Source organism: Saccopteryx bilineata, chromosome 4 (assembly GCF_036850765.1).
Source record: "Saccopteryx bilineata isolate mSacBil1 chromosome 4, mSacBil1_pri_phased_curated, whole genome shotgun sequence".
In the NCBI taxonomy this organism is placed as follows: domain Eukaryota; kingdom Metazoa; phylum Chordata; class Mammalia; order Chiroptera; family Emballonuridae; genus Saccopteryx; species Saccopteryx bilineata.
Genome location: NC_089493.1, coordinates 31,342,305 through 31,358,703, shown reverse-complemented (window position 1 = coordinate 31,358,703; position 16,399 = coordinate 31,342,305). Strand labels below are relative to the sequence as shown.

Here is a 16,399-nt window from a genome sequence, read left to right as displayed (position 1 = left end):
AGGAGGGGAAGAAGGCAGGTGAGGGGCACCGGCATGCATTGCATCACATTCCTCTCTTGTTCTTCTCCTCCCCACCACCCAGGAGTCTCCGCATTTGCAGGTCATCGTGTATGTGTGCGGGCTGTGGGGGAGAGTGCAGGGCACGGTGGTAATCAGATCATTGGAACACAAGGCGGAAGTAACTCATGAGGGTAATGAGGAGCTGAGGCTGCAGTGCTGCCCAGAAGGCGGAGAAGGAGGACTTGGAAATCAGCTAAGGCTGAGAAGGCAGAGATGATACCGAAACAGGGTGAGAGCGAGAATACAGGAGGGAAAAGAATAAAAAAAGTCTGTTGGTCAAAAGGAGGAAGGAGGAAAAGGGGCAAAAAACAGGGAGAAAAAATACAGTTGCTTTTTGTTGTTGCTTTTCAGTTTGTTTAGAATTTTTTTCCTTTTGTTTGTTTTACTTTGTTCTGTTTTGTTTTTTAAAGAATCTCACACCTGATATTCCACGTTCCATCCATTTCGGTTCACCAAGGGCAATGAAGAAATTCTCTTGCCTTTCGTATTCCTCCTCATCTACTATTTTAACCCTTATGGTTTTCCTGTAGGGACAACAAGAGAGAGAGTGTGTGTAGACTGGGTCGGCAGATTGGTTGGTCACGTGGAGCACAGCCTTTAAAATCATCCCCCATCACTCTTGGCACATGCAGCCCGGTCCCGCCATGGTGGCTTTGACAGGACTATGGTGGACTGTATTGTTCTTATATTTTTTAAAAAAATGATCTTAGCTTTTCTTGTCTCCTTGGTCATAGCTGTCCTTATGAGGGAGAGGGAAAGGGAGCCAGGAGGCAAAGAAAAGCAGGCAAAAGAAGAAAGGGGTCCAGGAGGACAGCAAGGGAGTGGGGGGGAGATGGGGCTGAGGTGGGAGGAGTCATTTTAGATCCCATTGATGGTTAGTAGGAAGTGAGTCGGTAGCACATTCTACTGGGTGTCACATGGTAACAGTGGCGTTTCTCTGGGCAGCAGGTAAACTGCTGGTCATTGGGAATGACCCAGGCCCTTTCTACAACAGGAAGTTTGTCAACAGTACCTAGCTAGGGATTTGTTTCCATTTCTGTGTCTAGACCCACTTCTTATGGGAACCTCATAAAGAAAAGTTTTAAAGGAAAGTATTTACAAGGAAGAGAAATGAGAGAGAGAGAGAGAGAGAGAGAGAGAGAGAGAGAGAGAGAAAGAAAGGCATAATTCTAACATCTCACTGGGCTTCCATGATGGAAACTGATACAAGTGTGTTTAACCACTGTATGATATAGGACTCCTTTCATATTTATGGCTGATGCACTCCTGAGAAAGTGTGAAGCAAATGATGTAAATCATCAAGTTTTAAATTGCCTTTGGACTTCTATCATATCAGGGTGGTATGTCCCAAGGCTGGTTCCCTGATTATCAAGGGTCCAAGGGACAAGGGGGTGGATATTGCTGTTCATTTCTAGGTATCTCAACAAAGCATTGTGTCTTTTAAAAACAAATCATCAGGGAATCAACATTTTCTTGAAAATCACTCCCCTACCAAGACTGACATGAGACTGGCCGAGGCCTATCACCACAGGGCAAGTTGCTATGTGGGCTTGGATCTCCCTGTGTGGCTTTTCCTGGTCCTTCTTGGAACCACAGTGGGATTGCTGAGTCTCAATAGTGAACCCTGACTTCTCTCTCTCTCTCTTTTTCTCTCTCTCTCCCTCTGACCTGGGACCTAAATGCTTTTTAAAGGGCAAAGAAGTGCTAACAAACAATAGCCTAAAATGTCTAATCAAAGCCTCTGGTGTTCCTATTCCATTCTAAAGACAAGCTCATCTTTGCTATCTATGAAGTGGTAGGCTATCTGAGTTGGTTTGTTAGGCACAGGACTTGCTGTTCTTAGTGTGTATTTTATGAGTACATTTTGGGTCATTTTTCTAGCAGTTTTTTGGACACCTTGCTCAGTGTCCAAAAAGGACAAAGTTCACTGATCGTCAAGAGCACTTTCTGGGTATTTCTCTCCAGGCCCAAGACCCTGGCCTGTCTCCCCATTGCAGGGGCTCTGCAGCCATGGGCACGTCTGGAAGGATATGACTGACAGCTCTGCCAGGAAAGGAATGTTGCCTCAAATACTGGCAGTGCCCCCCCACCCCCATTTATCTATCCAGAAGATTATTTTCTGTCTGTCTTGCCTATTAGAGGCCTGGGGTCTAAAGGGTCACTGAAGTTGAAGGCAAAAGGTCCATCCACCCCAAGAGGTCCTGTGACTTCCTTCCACTCAGGTCAGAATCCTCTTTCCCACAGCTGTAACTCTGCCTCCACTTCCAGATGCTCCTCATAGGGAAAACGGGTGGGTTCTTCACCTAGACCTAGAATCCAAACCTGTACTTTCTGCTCAGTCAAGGTCACGGAGAGAAACACACCTTGACAGTAGGGACATGACAGGTAAGATGGCTCCTAAGGCCTGCTTTGGGGAATAGAATGAACCACAAACAGAACTCAAATCTAAATACATTGATTTGGGACTATGCCCAGGGACTCGAAGCTTAGCCCTGAGAATAGCTATCCTGTGGAAATCGGTGCTGAGAGCCTGGGCCAGTTTCCAAGGGCCGCCCTTCTACCTTGTGCTGCGCTAGCTGGTCTTTTTTCTCTTCCGTAGATTATTAAGCCGTTCAGCATAAACAGAGAGCCTCATATACAATACTCTCAGGGCTGTGGCTGCCTCTCTCTCTCTCTCTCTCTCTCTCTCCCTCTTTCTTTCTCCATACGCCATTTGTCCATCTTAAAAAAATTACCGTTGGCTCTTGATCATCCCTCTTACGAATACCATGTGACAGGCTAGCAGATGTTGGGACACAGCTGGAAGCAAAGAGACAAGGAGAGAGGAAAAGAGAGAACAAGAAAGGAAACGGGGAAAGTGAACCAGAGAGGTAGAAGAAAAGGGAAGAGAAGGAAACAGATGGGAGAAAGAAACAGAAGAGAAGAATGTTAACGTTAGTGTGGAGGACAGGGTACTACACCTTTCTGAAAACTCATATCCACCATGCGGGGGCCCATCATCTCAATGAAGTAATTCTTGTTTTTCTCATACGCCTCACCATCAATTACCTTGATGTGAATTGCTTTGCTGTGGATGGAAAAATAAGTATCATAAGCAAGGAGTAGAGTTGGGGGTGGGGGGGAGCCAGCCAGGAGAAGAAACAGGAAGAGAAGGGAACAGTGAAGAGGTCCAGAAAGGTCAGAGTGCGCCCAACACCACAAGGGCATGAACGAGAGGGCTGCCCCAGCCCCCTCCCAACCTCACTGGGCTCCTCCTGGGCTTCGTGGGGCTTCGTGGCATGACCACACTTGAAGACTGAAAAAAGCACAGGCTTTACAGTCAAAGGTTCTGGGTTCTGGCCCTGGGTTCGCTATGTGACCTTGGACAAACAACTGTAACCAGTACACACACAGGCTGAATGATGCTTACACCATCCCGGGCAGTTCAAGAGCAATGAAACAGTATAAACACAATGGCTCAGGCAGTTAGGTCCTCCCGTAATGTTTGCTTCCTCACCCCTTCTGCTTTGGGGACAAGGGAGATTTTTTTTTCCTTACAGAAATTGTGACTAGCACAATTATATATATATATATATATATATATATATATATATATATATATATATAATATATTATTAATAAAAGCTGTTACATTGTTAATTTAAACACTGAAAAATATGAACTAACTTTAGTAACTGTTTTGTATTTCTTCTTCTTTTTTTAATATTACTACACACTTAAAAACAAAGATGGATCTGGCCCAGGCCTCTTCCAACGTTTACTTCACGATGGGGCCATTTCAGGACCCCAGTCAAGACGTCTAGGCCTGCCCAGGGGTGTGAGACATTGCTAGATGAGCAGGCATGGAGTTGTCTCCCCTCAGCAATGGAAAAGAAGGGACCCACGCAGAAACCCGCTCAACTGCCTGTGGGCATGGCCCCTCTCGGACTCAGACACCTGGCCTTGGGAGAAGAGACTGAAGCCTTCAGCTCCTCCTGTTACTCTTTGCTATAAAGTAGGAATATCTGTACATTCTGGCTTGGGACAACCTCTCTGCTCTCCTGAGCTTTTTCAAATCACTGTTCGAGCTGGGCGTCCCCAGAGCTTCCTTTGTCCACACTGTGTCCTGTTGTGCATATGTGAGTTCATTGCTCTTGAAGTGAATGTAACAGCAGTTACTAATACACCCTGGTCTCCAGTGCTGAATGCTTCAAAAACAAAGACTCCATACCCTCATCATGTGCCACTGCAGTCACAGAGACACCTGGCTAGCCAGCATAGAAAGGTGACTGTTCAACCAGCAAAAGTACACCACACTTTGGCCTTCCTTCCTCCAGAACAGTGGCATTGGTCACGGAGACTGACGCCTGGGGTCCAGTCCGGCCCCCACCTCTCAATAGATGGGTGACCTCGGGCAACTTGCTAAAGCTCTGCAAGTCTCATTTATAAAGTGGAATACTAGAACCTACTTCATAGTGTTCCTAAATGAGATGAAGCATAGGAAGTGCTTGACAGCGTACATATTCCCTAGTTAAGTTCTTAATAAATAGCAATGATTGTTACTAAGAGCAGTATGACCTGGTTGGTGGTTTGAGAATAATACATAAAGGAATCTTATCATTTCTAGTCACTAAGTCCACAAAGAAGGGAAAATCAATAAGTAGAACTGGTGTCCCAAGATATGGTGGAAATAAAAGTCAGGTCAAGAAAGAATTGGATAAATCAGGATGCTAGATTCCTAATGGGCTGAGGGGGTTGGCATGTGAAGGGAGGTGGCATGGAGGGCAGCTCTCTGATTCTCACAAAATCTGGCCTTGTGTCCTTGTCAGCAACAAGCTCTCGGCGAGATAAATCACATGTCATAAAACAAAGCCTGACTTGTGCTTCTTGTGGTCTTTAGTGAACAGATAAACAGAATAGGGGATGCCATCAACAACTTAGTTGAAGATAGGGAAATGGGACAGACACTGAGTAGTGGCAAGAACACTTTGGGTTAGCGAGCTGGAACCACCCGTTGGAGGGTGTCAGGAGTGGAGGAGGCAGGTGTGAGATTCCCTCGCCAAGATCACTCCTGGGTAAGGCATCACTTCTTGAATGTAAGGTGTCATCTTGCCTGGAGCCCAGAGAAATCCCTTGAAGCTCTTGAAAATTGAGAAGGTTCTCAGTTCTGCTCAAGCCACAAATGAGACCCAAGAACATTTAAATTTAGTCAGAGTCACCTGCCAGGTCTTGAGCTCTATTTCCAAACTTATTCTTCCCCATTTCAGCCAATGACACCATTGTCTATCAAACTGTTTAAGCCCCAAACCTAGAATCACCCTTGATTCCTTCCTTTCCCTCATCCCTCCTTTCCCTACTCCCACCTCTAACCCTCACCCATTTAATTTGCCACCATCTTTTCCTCTGCTATCAAGACCTGGCTCAAAACACCCTCTCCCTTGGACTTTGCAATAGCCTCTTGAGATTTCCCTGCTCCCACCTTTGCCCTTGATCTGCAAACCCTTCCCTGCATAACAACCAAGGTTATTTATTGAAAACGCAATCCAGGCCCCATCATACCCCCCTATAATTGGATATATATATAAAATCTTTCCGTGACCTATAGGATCTTATATGATACAGATGCTGCTGACCTCCCTGACTTGCTAACATTCTCCCCTTGGTCCTTCTGTTCTTCAAATCAAGTCTTTTCCCCCTTAGGGCATCATTCTTGCTGTTCTCCATGTCTGGGCCTGTGCTTATCCTCACCCTTTGAGTCTCCCCATATGTATGACCTTCCTGGAGAGGCCTGCCACGGCCACGCCATCTCCTTGGATCGCCTTCCTCCCACCATCTCCACCTCTCCACCATGGGTCACTTTCTATCATGTTCCATCTGCTCACTCCCTTCACTGTACTCATCACAGCCTGAAGTCAGCTAGTTAGTGTATTCATTTTCTTGTGTATAGGCTGTGTGTCCACATGAGACAGTAAGCGCCATGAGGACAGGAAACTTGCCTCCTATTTGCAACTGCCATCCTAGTGCCTGGTACAGAGGAGGCCGCCCCCAATGACCTGTTGAGTGACTAGTCGTGAATTTCTAACACACTCGAGGCTTCATGAAATCAATCTACTTTGCCTTTTTGTAGTAAAAATATAACTCATAGGTGGTGGTGGGGAATAAGCTGAAGGCTATTTGATGGAATGCCCAAGGATTCTCAGTGAGATGAAGAGATCAGAATGCCAGTGTCACTGTATACCCTTAGCTTATCAGCCTAGTCTGTTTGTCCAGTCTGCAGGAGAGCTCTCCAGCCAGCCAGGATCTAACTCATGGGTTTAGACCAGGGGTAGTCAACCTTTTCATACCTACCGCCCACTTCTGTATCTCTGTTAGTAGTAAAATTTTCTAACCACCCACTGGTTCCACAGTAATGGTGATTTATAAAGTAGGGAAGTAACTTTACTTTATAAAATTTATAAAGCAGAGTTACAGCAAGTTAAAGCACAGAATAATAATTACTTACCAAGTACTTTATGTTGGATTTTCACTAAGTTTGGCAGAATAAATTTTTATAAAACAACTTACTATAGTTAAACCTATCTTTTTATTTATACTTTGGTTGCTCTACTACCGCCCACCATGAAAGCTGGAACGCCCACTAGTGGACTGTAGGGACCAGGTTGACTACCACGGGTAGTAGACTAAGTTTTCTGAACCCTACGTCTCTTCTATTCCCAAGTCCTCCTTCTGTCCCAGTGGCACTTACTAAATTGGTCATGGGGTCAGCTCCTCTGAAACAGCTGCTCCTTGAGCCAGTGTTGCTTCCTGAGGCTCTGGGACTATCCCTACCTCTCAGTCTTCTGCTGGGGCGCTGTCCAAGCACGGGCATTCCCAGCTAAGACCTGGCCGTGCTGCATGGGAAAGGTGCTCCCAGAAGCTCCCCCTCTAGCAACCTGGAGGGGCTGAGAAAACACACTGCTGGGGAGTGGAGGGAAGTAAAGAGGGACAAGTATGCGGTGACGGAGAGTGATCTGACTATGGGCGATGGGCACACCACATAATCAACAGTTCAAATGCTAAGAGATGTTTATCTGAAACCTACGTACTCTTATTGATCAGTGTCACCCCGTTAACGTTTAATTTTCTAAGAAAGAAAGAAAGAGAGAGAGAGAAAGAGAGAGGGAGAGAGAGAGAGAGAGAGAGAAAGAAAGAAAGAAAGAAAGAAAGAAAGAAAGAAAGAAAGAAAGAAAGAAAGAAAGAGAAAGGGAAAACCCTTTGCTGTGCTGCCTGGCTGGCCTCTCAGTTCCATGTCAGGCCTCTGGTCCTAGGAGTACTGTAAAGAGAAAGAGCTGCTCTTCAATCACTGAGTTCCCTCAGGGTGGAGGGGGAGGAAGCAGGATTTACCTGCTGAATGGATGAATGAATACTACATTGGAGAAGGACCCTCTGAATTTCCCTCTATACAACAAAAGAATCTAAGATAATATACTCATTTACATGATATTCAGCACCATGAGAACTTTCTTATTTCATGCTGTTTTAAACCATGAAACATTGCTATTATTACTTCCCCTTTAAGGTTTTATTTATTCATTTTAGAGAAGGGGGAGGGGGGAGGAGCAGGAGGCATCAACTCCCATATGTGCCTTGACTGGGCAAGCCCAGGGTTTCGAACCAGCGACCTCAGCATTTCCAGGTTGACGCTTTATCCACTGCGCCACCACAGGTCAGTCTATTACTTCCCCTTTAAAGACAACAGATGCTCAGGGAAGTTAAGTAACTTCCCCAGAGTCACACAGCTAGTGAGCAGCAGAGTTGGGATTCTAGCATATGTCTCCTATTACTCCTATAGCCAACTTCATACAAGCAAGTGGGCAAATGCTGGGTGCCACTCCCAAGCTGCGGCCACAGCGAGGAACCACAGAATTCTTCCATTTAAATGTGGGCAGCACAGGCACATAATAAGTGGATGTGCCTCCGCACTGCACTGTGAGTAGGTGGTTCCTAACCCTCTGGCCCCCCCTTGCTAGAAATAATCTCTAAATAATCTCTGACTCGGCGACCTCTTCCCTCCTGATTCCCATTAAATGGTTCTTCACCATATCAAGAGGGCTCCTCTTCATCATTTCTAAATTTACCCTGGCTGCTCCTGGCCAGCTAATACTCGGGAAGCTTCCTTGACCTGGGGCTGCAGGACGGAGCTGGTGGCGGAGCTTCCTGCCTCTCTCGGGAGCTTGTGGAAACCTCGCGGTTCAGGGCTGGGCTCTTTTTTTAGACTTTATCTTCCCAGTTGGGCACCAGCAGCTTCCATCTCTTCCCCAGGCAGGCTTTTGGCTCTGACCCAGAACAGAAGTGACCCTCCCACCTCCAACCACGTCCCTCCAGCACAACATTGATCGTCTCCCGCCCCTACACCAAGGTCCAGGGAAAAGGCTCCTTGTCTCGAGAGAAGGCTTAGGAGGATGCTTCAACTTATTTTCCCCTGAAAATAGGGTCCCCGAAAATGGCACTTCTCAGATGTTGGTATGCATGTGTGTCTGCTGGGGATCTTGTCAAAACGAAGGTTCTGATTCAGCGGGTTGGGCTGGGGCTCGCGGTTCTGCATTTTTAACAAGCTCCCCGAGTTTGCCCATGCTGCTTGCTGGTCCAGGGCCCAAGGATCCTTGGAGAAGTCTCTCTGACTCTGAAAAACTTAGGGGGCAGCTGCTCAAGTGCTATTGCCAGTTGGGGAAAGGGGTCTGGAATCAATAGGTGGCATTTCAACCAAAGGTTGGAGTGCTCAGGTCCATTCCGACACTATGCTTTGAGAGGGGCACTGGAGTGCACCCAGAGGAGAGTGACTAGGACAGGGAAGGGCCTAAAAACCACGTTTCAAATGAATTTGCTAGTATTTATATAGTGCTTGCTTTGTGCCAGGCATGGTTTGTTCTGTTCAGGAGTTTTACTAATACTATCTCAGTCCTCACGACAAACCTGTGAGGTAGGCACATGCCAGGCAAGGTGCTGTTCTCTCTGCAGGTATTATCTCATTGAATCTTCACTATAACCGGGGAGGTAGGTACTGTTTTTAGCCCCATTTTATAGATGAAAACCAGAAACGCTAAGAGACTTGCCCAAGGTCACAGCCAAGTAAGCGGCAGAGCTGTGATTTGAATTCAGATGATGTGGCTATAAAGATTGTGCTTCCAACTGGGCTTTGGCATGTGGATCGAGAAGAGAGATTCTCCGGGAGGGGATGACACTCACAACCAATAGTTCCGGGGCTGTCACAAAGGACTGGGGCCCCTGACAGGAAGGCAGACTTCAACCCCACCGTGTGTCACTACACCAGGGAGGTGAACTGACTTACAAGGGAGCGATTGCCCTATTCCTGGTGGTATTACAAAGTAAAAGGATGACCATGCATTGAAAATGGCCATAGAGAGAATTTCTGCATGCTACATGAGGTCAAGCAGATGATCTATAAAGATCGACAACCACTGGCCTGCTGGTAAACCAGCTGTCTAGGGAAAGGGGGGAGGAACCCTGACTTGGGGCACATGCTTTCCACAGTGTAAATATCCCCACTATGGTCGATTTTAAGCCACTAATACTTTTAACAACCAACTTGCAAAGTTTCTAAACATTTAACAATCAGCTCTTGTGAACAGGTGGGAGTCACTTCCCACATACTCCTGACAATGTCAGATTCCACCAAAAAGTTTGAGCGAGATTAAGATGGCAAACCTTGTTCTGATTGATTTACAAATTATTGTGCCACATGCTAGCATCTGCTCAAAATGGGTAACTAGCTGATAAAGTAAGGTATTAATGTGCTTGTTAAAGCAAGCTTTGGGGGGGGAAGGTTCAAAGGTTTGGCTTTTAAAAGGAATGTGGGGGGGGTGAGGAGGCTGTGTTAAGTGGATTTTCTAAAATGTCCCACTAAAGACATTCTGCCCAAATCCCTGGAAACTGACCATGATGAGATATCACTCCCATAATGTTATGTGACATGGAGCTATATAGCACAGCTGACTTTAAAATAGGAAGATTTTCCAGGTGGGCTGGATCTATTCACACGAGCCCTTAAAAGCAGAGAGCTTTCTCTCATAAGAAGGGGAAGCCGGAGGGATTCATGCATCGGTCTCTTCAGAACATGAGAAGGACTCAACTCGTTATTTCTGGTTTGAAGATGGAGGGTGTCCCATGAGCGGGAGGGTAGGCAGCCTTCAGGAGCAGAGTGGGGCTTGGGTGATATACAACAAGAAAGGGCTCCTCAGACCTAAAGCCACAAGAGTTAGGATTCTGCCAGTAACCTTAATGAGCTCAGAAGCACACACTGTCTCAGAGCTTCCAGATGAGAGCCTGCCTGGCCAACACCTGGATTTCAGCCTGGAGTAGAGAACCCACACACCATGCTTGGACTTCTGAGATCCAGAACTGTGAGATAGTAAGTGGGTATTGTACTCTGCTTCTAAGTTTATTACTATTTGTTTTACAGCAACAGCCAACTAACATGGAAGGCTTACTGGCTTGATGAAGTCAGGGACTGAGCCAGATGATCTCTTGGAACTGTCTTGCAGTATCTATTTTGTAATCAGAATAATTTGTCCTAATGGCAGGGCCACTGCTAGGCTGTACAACACCTTTGTGCAAGGTTGAGAAAAGATACAACCCTGGTCATGTACCACTTGGTTTACAGCCAAGGTGCCTTCCTCTGGCTAGCATAGCAAAATGGTAGGGTGCAGGGCTTGGCACAGAGAGCACTGGCTGGATGTGAGCCTCCACCCAGGGATCTTTATGTGGTGCACAGCTGTAAGCAGCAGACCTGCTTTGTGGACTCTCACCCGATGCACTATTCCACATATGCCTGAACCACGGGAGTATGGGATAGGCTAAGGCAGAGAGATGGGTTTCACTGAAGGACCTCCTGCAGCAGGAGGAGTAGTCAGGTGGACAGGAGGATGAGCAGGCAGGGAGGTACAAAGTAGGAGAAGGGTAGGAGGAAAGGGTATATGAATGCGCACGGAGGATCACGATCTTTGCCCCTCTGGCATCCGTTCTGGACTCTGTGGAGGAGCCCTCTGCTGCTCGCTGCTTCTCCAAACCTATGACTAGTTGGGCTGATCAAAGAAAACCTACAAGGATGTGGCTTCCCCTAGGCAAAATGTAAGATCGTTTTGTCTCCACTGACAATTAAGATCTGATCGCTGGGCATGTTCATGGGCGCACACCCATGTGTTTGAGGACTTGGCACTGATTCTATCCATTCTGGAATGTCTGTGCTCATAATCGGGCACTGTAGCTCATAATCAACTCTTTGATTTCCTAAATAACCCTTTTTCCAACGCAAGGACTTCAGAATGTGGTCAGAGACACAGTGGTGTCAAACACCCCAAAGCGGCCACTCACTCTGTTTCCCAAAGGTCAGGGCAAAGTGAGGGAATTTTTAATTTCTTAAAACAGCAATCTTCTAAAGTAGACACCCTCCCTTTCGAAGGCTGTCATACACCTTGCACGGCAACTCTACAAGGTAGAAAAGATTTTAAGTCATAAATTTTTATCCTCTCCACCCTCTTTCATAGAAAATAAAGACTAACCTCTTCATCCCAGGAATTAGAAGCTCTCTATTATGCCCATCCATCCATCCATCCATCCATCCATCCATCTTCCCAGCTACCCACTTATTTACCAGAAGCATGTTCCTGCTATCATGAAACTTATCATCTAGTGGTATGAACATGTACAGAAAGCATCCCTTTTGCCGCTCCCCTCAGTATGCTTATGTGGGATTTCTTAAGCTCTAGGAAATTTAGTATCTCCACGGAGGCAATCAGTATACTCACATTGCTCAGGCAGCTCAAATCAGTCTTGGTCTGAGTATACCATAGACCTCAAGGAGGCTCCTTAGCTTGACTATTGCTTATGGCTTCCATGAAAAGATAAAAGCATGTGACTGCATGTTCACACATGGGAAAACTAACATTCTCATCCACTGCTAAATAAAATTTTTCTGTTAGTACAAGAATCTTCTCATCTCTTTAAGCCACAAAAAAGATTTCTCTTCGGCTCTGGCCGGTTGGCTCAGCGGTAGAGCGTCAGCCTGGCGTGCGGGGGACCCGGGTTCGATTCCCGGCCAGGGCACATAGGAGAAGCGCCCATTTGCTTCTCCCCCCCCCTCCTCTCTGTCTCTCTCTTCCCCTCCCGCAGCCAAGGCTCCACTGGAGCAAAGATGGCCCGGGCGCTGGGGATCGCTCCTTGGCCTCTGCCCCAGGCACTAGAGTGGCTCTGGTCGGGCAGAGCGATGCCCCAGAGGGGCAGAGCATCGCCCCCTGGTGGGCAGAGCGTTGCCCCTGGTGGGCGTGCCGGGTGGATCCCGGTCGGGCGCATGCGGGAGTCTGTCTGACTGTCTCTCCCTGTTTCCAGCTTCAGAAAAAATACAAAAAAAAAAAAAAAAGATTTCTCTTCCTCTTTGCTGCCCTCTGGTTGGGAGTGCTTCATATTCCTGATTGAATGTATATGCATGTCAGTGGGCGTATGACGGGGTGCAGTGAGCGTTGGGAATGCTCCACTATTCATTAGAAGGGAAATCTGGCCTTCATATATAAAAACAGTCTCTGTAGCAGCCTTGCCTAGTTACTCTCGAAGGGGAATTAGATTTCCAATCCCCGTAGCGGTGGGCCTGTGCAGGTTTCAGCACCATACGTGACTCAGTCATTTACAGCCCTATTTGAGTCCCAAGTTCTCCCTGCCTCATCCCAAAGGAGTTGGTGGGGGGAAGGGAGGGCAATTCACAGCTCCATTTCTCTCTTCTAAGTCAAGAGGGGAAATTTAAAAAACCCACCAATGATTTGGAATAGAGCTCTGTGCATAAAGTTGATAAATTACCTTCCTGGAGAAGTGGTGAAAATAATCTATAAAATCATTGTACTTAACAGTGTGTCTGCTCCCAGCACTAAAGAGAGCAAATGGCTGGTTATCCGAATGATGGCACTGGAGATGTTGGGGCTCTCTGTCTTGCTTTCTCTTTCTGAAGGGGATCTCATTTTTTAAAGGATGGTTTTGATCCAAGAAGAAAGGAGAGCCATTTATATTGTATCGATATGAAACTTCAGGTCCGAGAAAAATCTTCTGATAAGTAGGAAGAGCGAAGAGCTGGCCTCTAAGGATCTGGGTCAAACACAGTGAGTGCTCCCACCTTCCACCTTGATTCCCTGGCCACTTGTGCACTTATAAAGCCCATATTTCTAGCGGATACTTTCTAGAGATCCCAGTGAATAGCAAGCCCAGGAAAGATTACTGTCCCTGGGCTGGGTGGAGAAAATCCTTCAATTAGAGACTTAACGACATGGAAGATTAGCTGATTCTACAGACATGGTCTTGAATCAAACAGGGACTGCCCCGAGCCAGGGCTGCAGCCCTGAACAAACGCAGAGGGCCCATTCCTGCACAAGTCGATGGGGATGCTTCTCAGGGGCTGCGCAGCGCAGCGGCCCCGGTGACAGAACAGCACAGCGACGGCCTGTCAGCCGCTGCTCACCCCTTTCCCAAACAAGCCTCGGCTCCTTTGGTCTTCAAAACGGAAACCTGTAGCACAGCAACGGGAATATAATAAGAAGGCATGCAGGGAAAGACAAGTACTGTATGATCTCACTTATAGGTGGAAAAAAACCCCTCACAGACACAGAAAACAGATTGAAGGTTACCAGAGGTGAGGGGTGGGGGATGGGCAAAATGAGTGAAGGGGGGTCAAAAGGTACTAACTTCCAAATAAGTCCTGGGGTGTAATGTACAGCATGGTGACTGCAGTTAACAATACTGCATTACAATTGTGGAAGTTGCTAAGAGTAGACGTTAAAGTTCTCATCTCAAGAAAAAAAATTGTAACTATGTGTAGTGATGGAATTTAACTAGACTCACTGTGATCATTTCACAAAATACACACCTATCAAATCATTGTTATATACCTGAAAGCATATTGCATGTTACATGTCAATCATAGCTCAATAAAATATGCAAACATTTAAAAATAAGCAGTCATAAATGTCACTTAATTTGACAATAATTTGTTGTTTAGGTTATAGCTGAAGCAACCACTAAAAGGATTATTGTCTCCCTAGTTTCCAGGATAGGAACAAAAGAGGGTGAGAGAGTTGGGAGTTGAGTTTGACGAGAGCTGGTTTGGAAGCAGGCAGGAAAATTTCTGAACTCTATGGTCTGGGCGGAGGAAGAATTTCAGGCAAAGGGAGTGTCTGCAGAGGAGGGCCTGCATTTCCTCAACGTCATTCCTCATTTTCCTACCACTGCATACTGACCTTGGCTTGTCTTTAGAAAGTCTGTTTGGAAATGGGGATTATCTCTCTGCTGCCCAAAGTTAGCTGCATGCCTTTCAGAGGGTAACCTTCCCTACTCTCCAACACTGTTTCTTGTTCTTTCCTAGGTGGGAGCTCAGAGGGTGGTTGCAGAGGCAGTTTATTTGCATATTGTCATACCCACTGGTTAGAGAAGGGCCTTCAAGGGTCCTCCTGCCTGACCTCCAATGGAGAGGTGTAGAAGAAAGAATGGTCCCAGAGTTGCCCTACAAAAGACTCCTCAACCTTGGAGGAGGAGTTCTCCCCTAGGTCAAGTGGGTGGGAGCAGCATTTGAAGTCACTTCCTTCCAGCCTGATCTTGACTACTCCTGTTGACAGATAACCACTGCCCTCCATTCACACCCTTTTTCTTCCCCCCAGAGATGCAAGAATCTGATTTTGTAGTCCCACTCAGTGGCAATTTCTCAAGCTCCTTCCCCACACTGCCCTCACCTCAACCACTTTGCCTGAGCTAAGCTCCCTCATTCTGGCAGGGCTGCGTGAGGGGATGGAAACAGTCTATTTCCCTTACATAATACACCTGGCGCTTCCTCTAACTGTCACCTCTCAACCCCGTTCAGGGCCAAAAGGTTTGCACTCAATATTCACTATGAGCAAGACATTTGCATATTCTCGTCCTCAAGGTGGAGATAAAATAAGCTCGGGACATCCTGGGTTCACAGAGGGGCAATGAGCAGCTGACAGTAGCCAGCCCAGAATGCCTCTGGACACTCAGTTAAAAATATGTTCGTTTATACTACACATCTGTAGGCTGTTGCCTTTCTGATGACATTCAGGGCATGCAACAGTTAGGCACAGTTGTTCACCTGAAATGGAGGATGGTGATACTCCAGGGTGATAAAAGAAAACATAACAACAGTGACAGTAATATAAAACCTTTAAAATTCTACATCTGCCTGGAGGGCCTTTAATCAAGGATTTCAAAGCTCATCCCCCAGATCTTGCCCATTCATCTGTGCCACATCCCTGGGCAGGAGCTGGCCGGCAGGGAGCAGAGCACTATAAATAGAGCACTGCATCATTATCGTTGATGCAAACACCATGTATTTAAACAGCACTTCTCTGAAGAGCTAAAGGGCTCCACACACAATATATTATCTAATTCTAGCTCCATTCATACAGCGTCCCCCACATTTGCTGCCTTGCAGGTAGTTTGAAAGAGCTTTGCATCCACAGAAGTTCACAGCTTTAGTGCCTACTGCTCCCCTCCAGCTCCTGCTTAATTCACAGGCACTTCCCGGTGCTGTTCCCGCTCCCGCCAACCCCAAGGAGCCAACGCCACAGCTCCATTCACCTTGTCTACCGATCACACACTTGGTTTTATGGCAGTGACACCAAGGGTTATAGGACAGAGCCATTATACATTTCCTCACTGTCAGATTGCATTTGGGTTTAGTTTGTTGGGTTGTGAAAGCTTCGTTTATATGGCTATCAGATAGACTTCATGATTATTATGAAGATACAAGGCAGGGAATGGGTTTGCTGGGTACACTGACCACACAGGCCCATGGTCCACGCTGAGCTACGTCCCTTTGTTCACCTTGAAAATGCACATAACCTATAAAATTGACCAAGTGGGTTTTTTCATTTGTAAGTGCTTCTGTGTTTCCCATCCACTGATGCCATCGGGAGGTGATGTCCTTCTGTTTTGTACTTATAGTACATCTCACAGTTGCAAAAAATCAATCAAATGTGTAATTATTTCCTTATTTGTCTTCCCCACTGTCTTAAACTCCACAAGGATGGAAGGTGTATTTGTTTTCATTGTCTACGTATCTCCAGACTTACGCACATGTCAGATGCTTAATAAAAATATTTGTGTAGTGAACAAATGAGGGAATGTGTGACGGTATGAATTGTAATGAGCACTTTCTGGTTTAGTTTCTAATCCTGCTCTTTTTTGCACTGGCTTCAGTTCTGTTTTATGGCATCGTTAGGACCTCCACTCACTGCATTTCATCATGCAGTCTTGCCAACACCCCCCTTCCTTCTCCTGGACCCCGAGGAGCACACAGAGGTTTCTTAGGTAG

At 46.4% G+C, this 16,399-nt stretch overlaps 1 protein-coding gene across 5 annotated transcripts in view; it reads right to left on the bottom strand.

Annotated features, from left to right (window-relative positions):
- The window catches only part of SLC8A3 (solute carrier family 8 member A3), a 178,789-nt gene that overhangs the window by 16,002 nt on the left and 146,388 nt on the right, over positions 1-16,399 (bottom strand). For all 5 annotated transcript variants that reach the window (XM_066273317.1, XM_066273320.1, XM_066273321.1 and 2 more), the window contains one exon: positions 481-584. In XM_066273317.1, the coding sequence (XP_066129414.1) occupies positions 481-584 (104 nt within the window). The remainder of the gene's footprint in view (positions 1-480; positions 585-16,399) is intronic.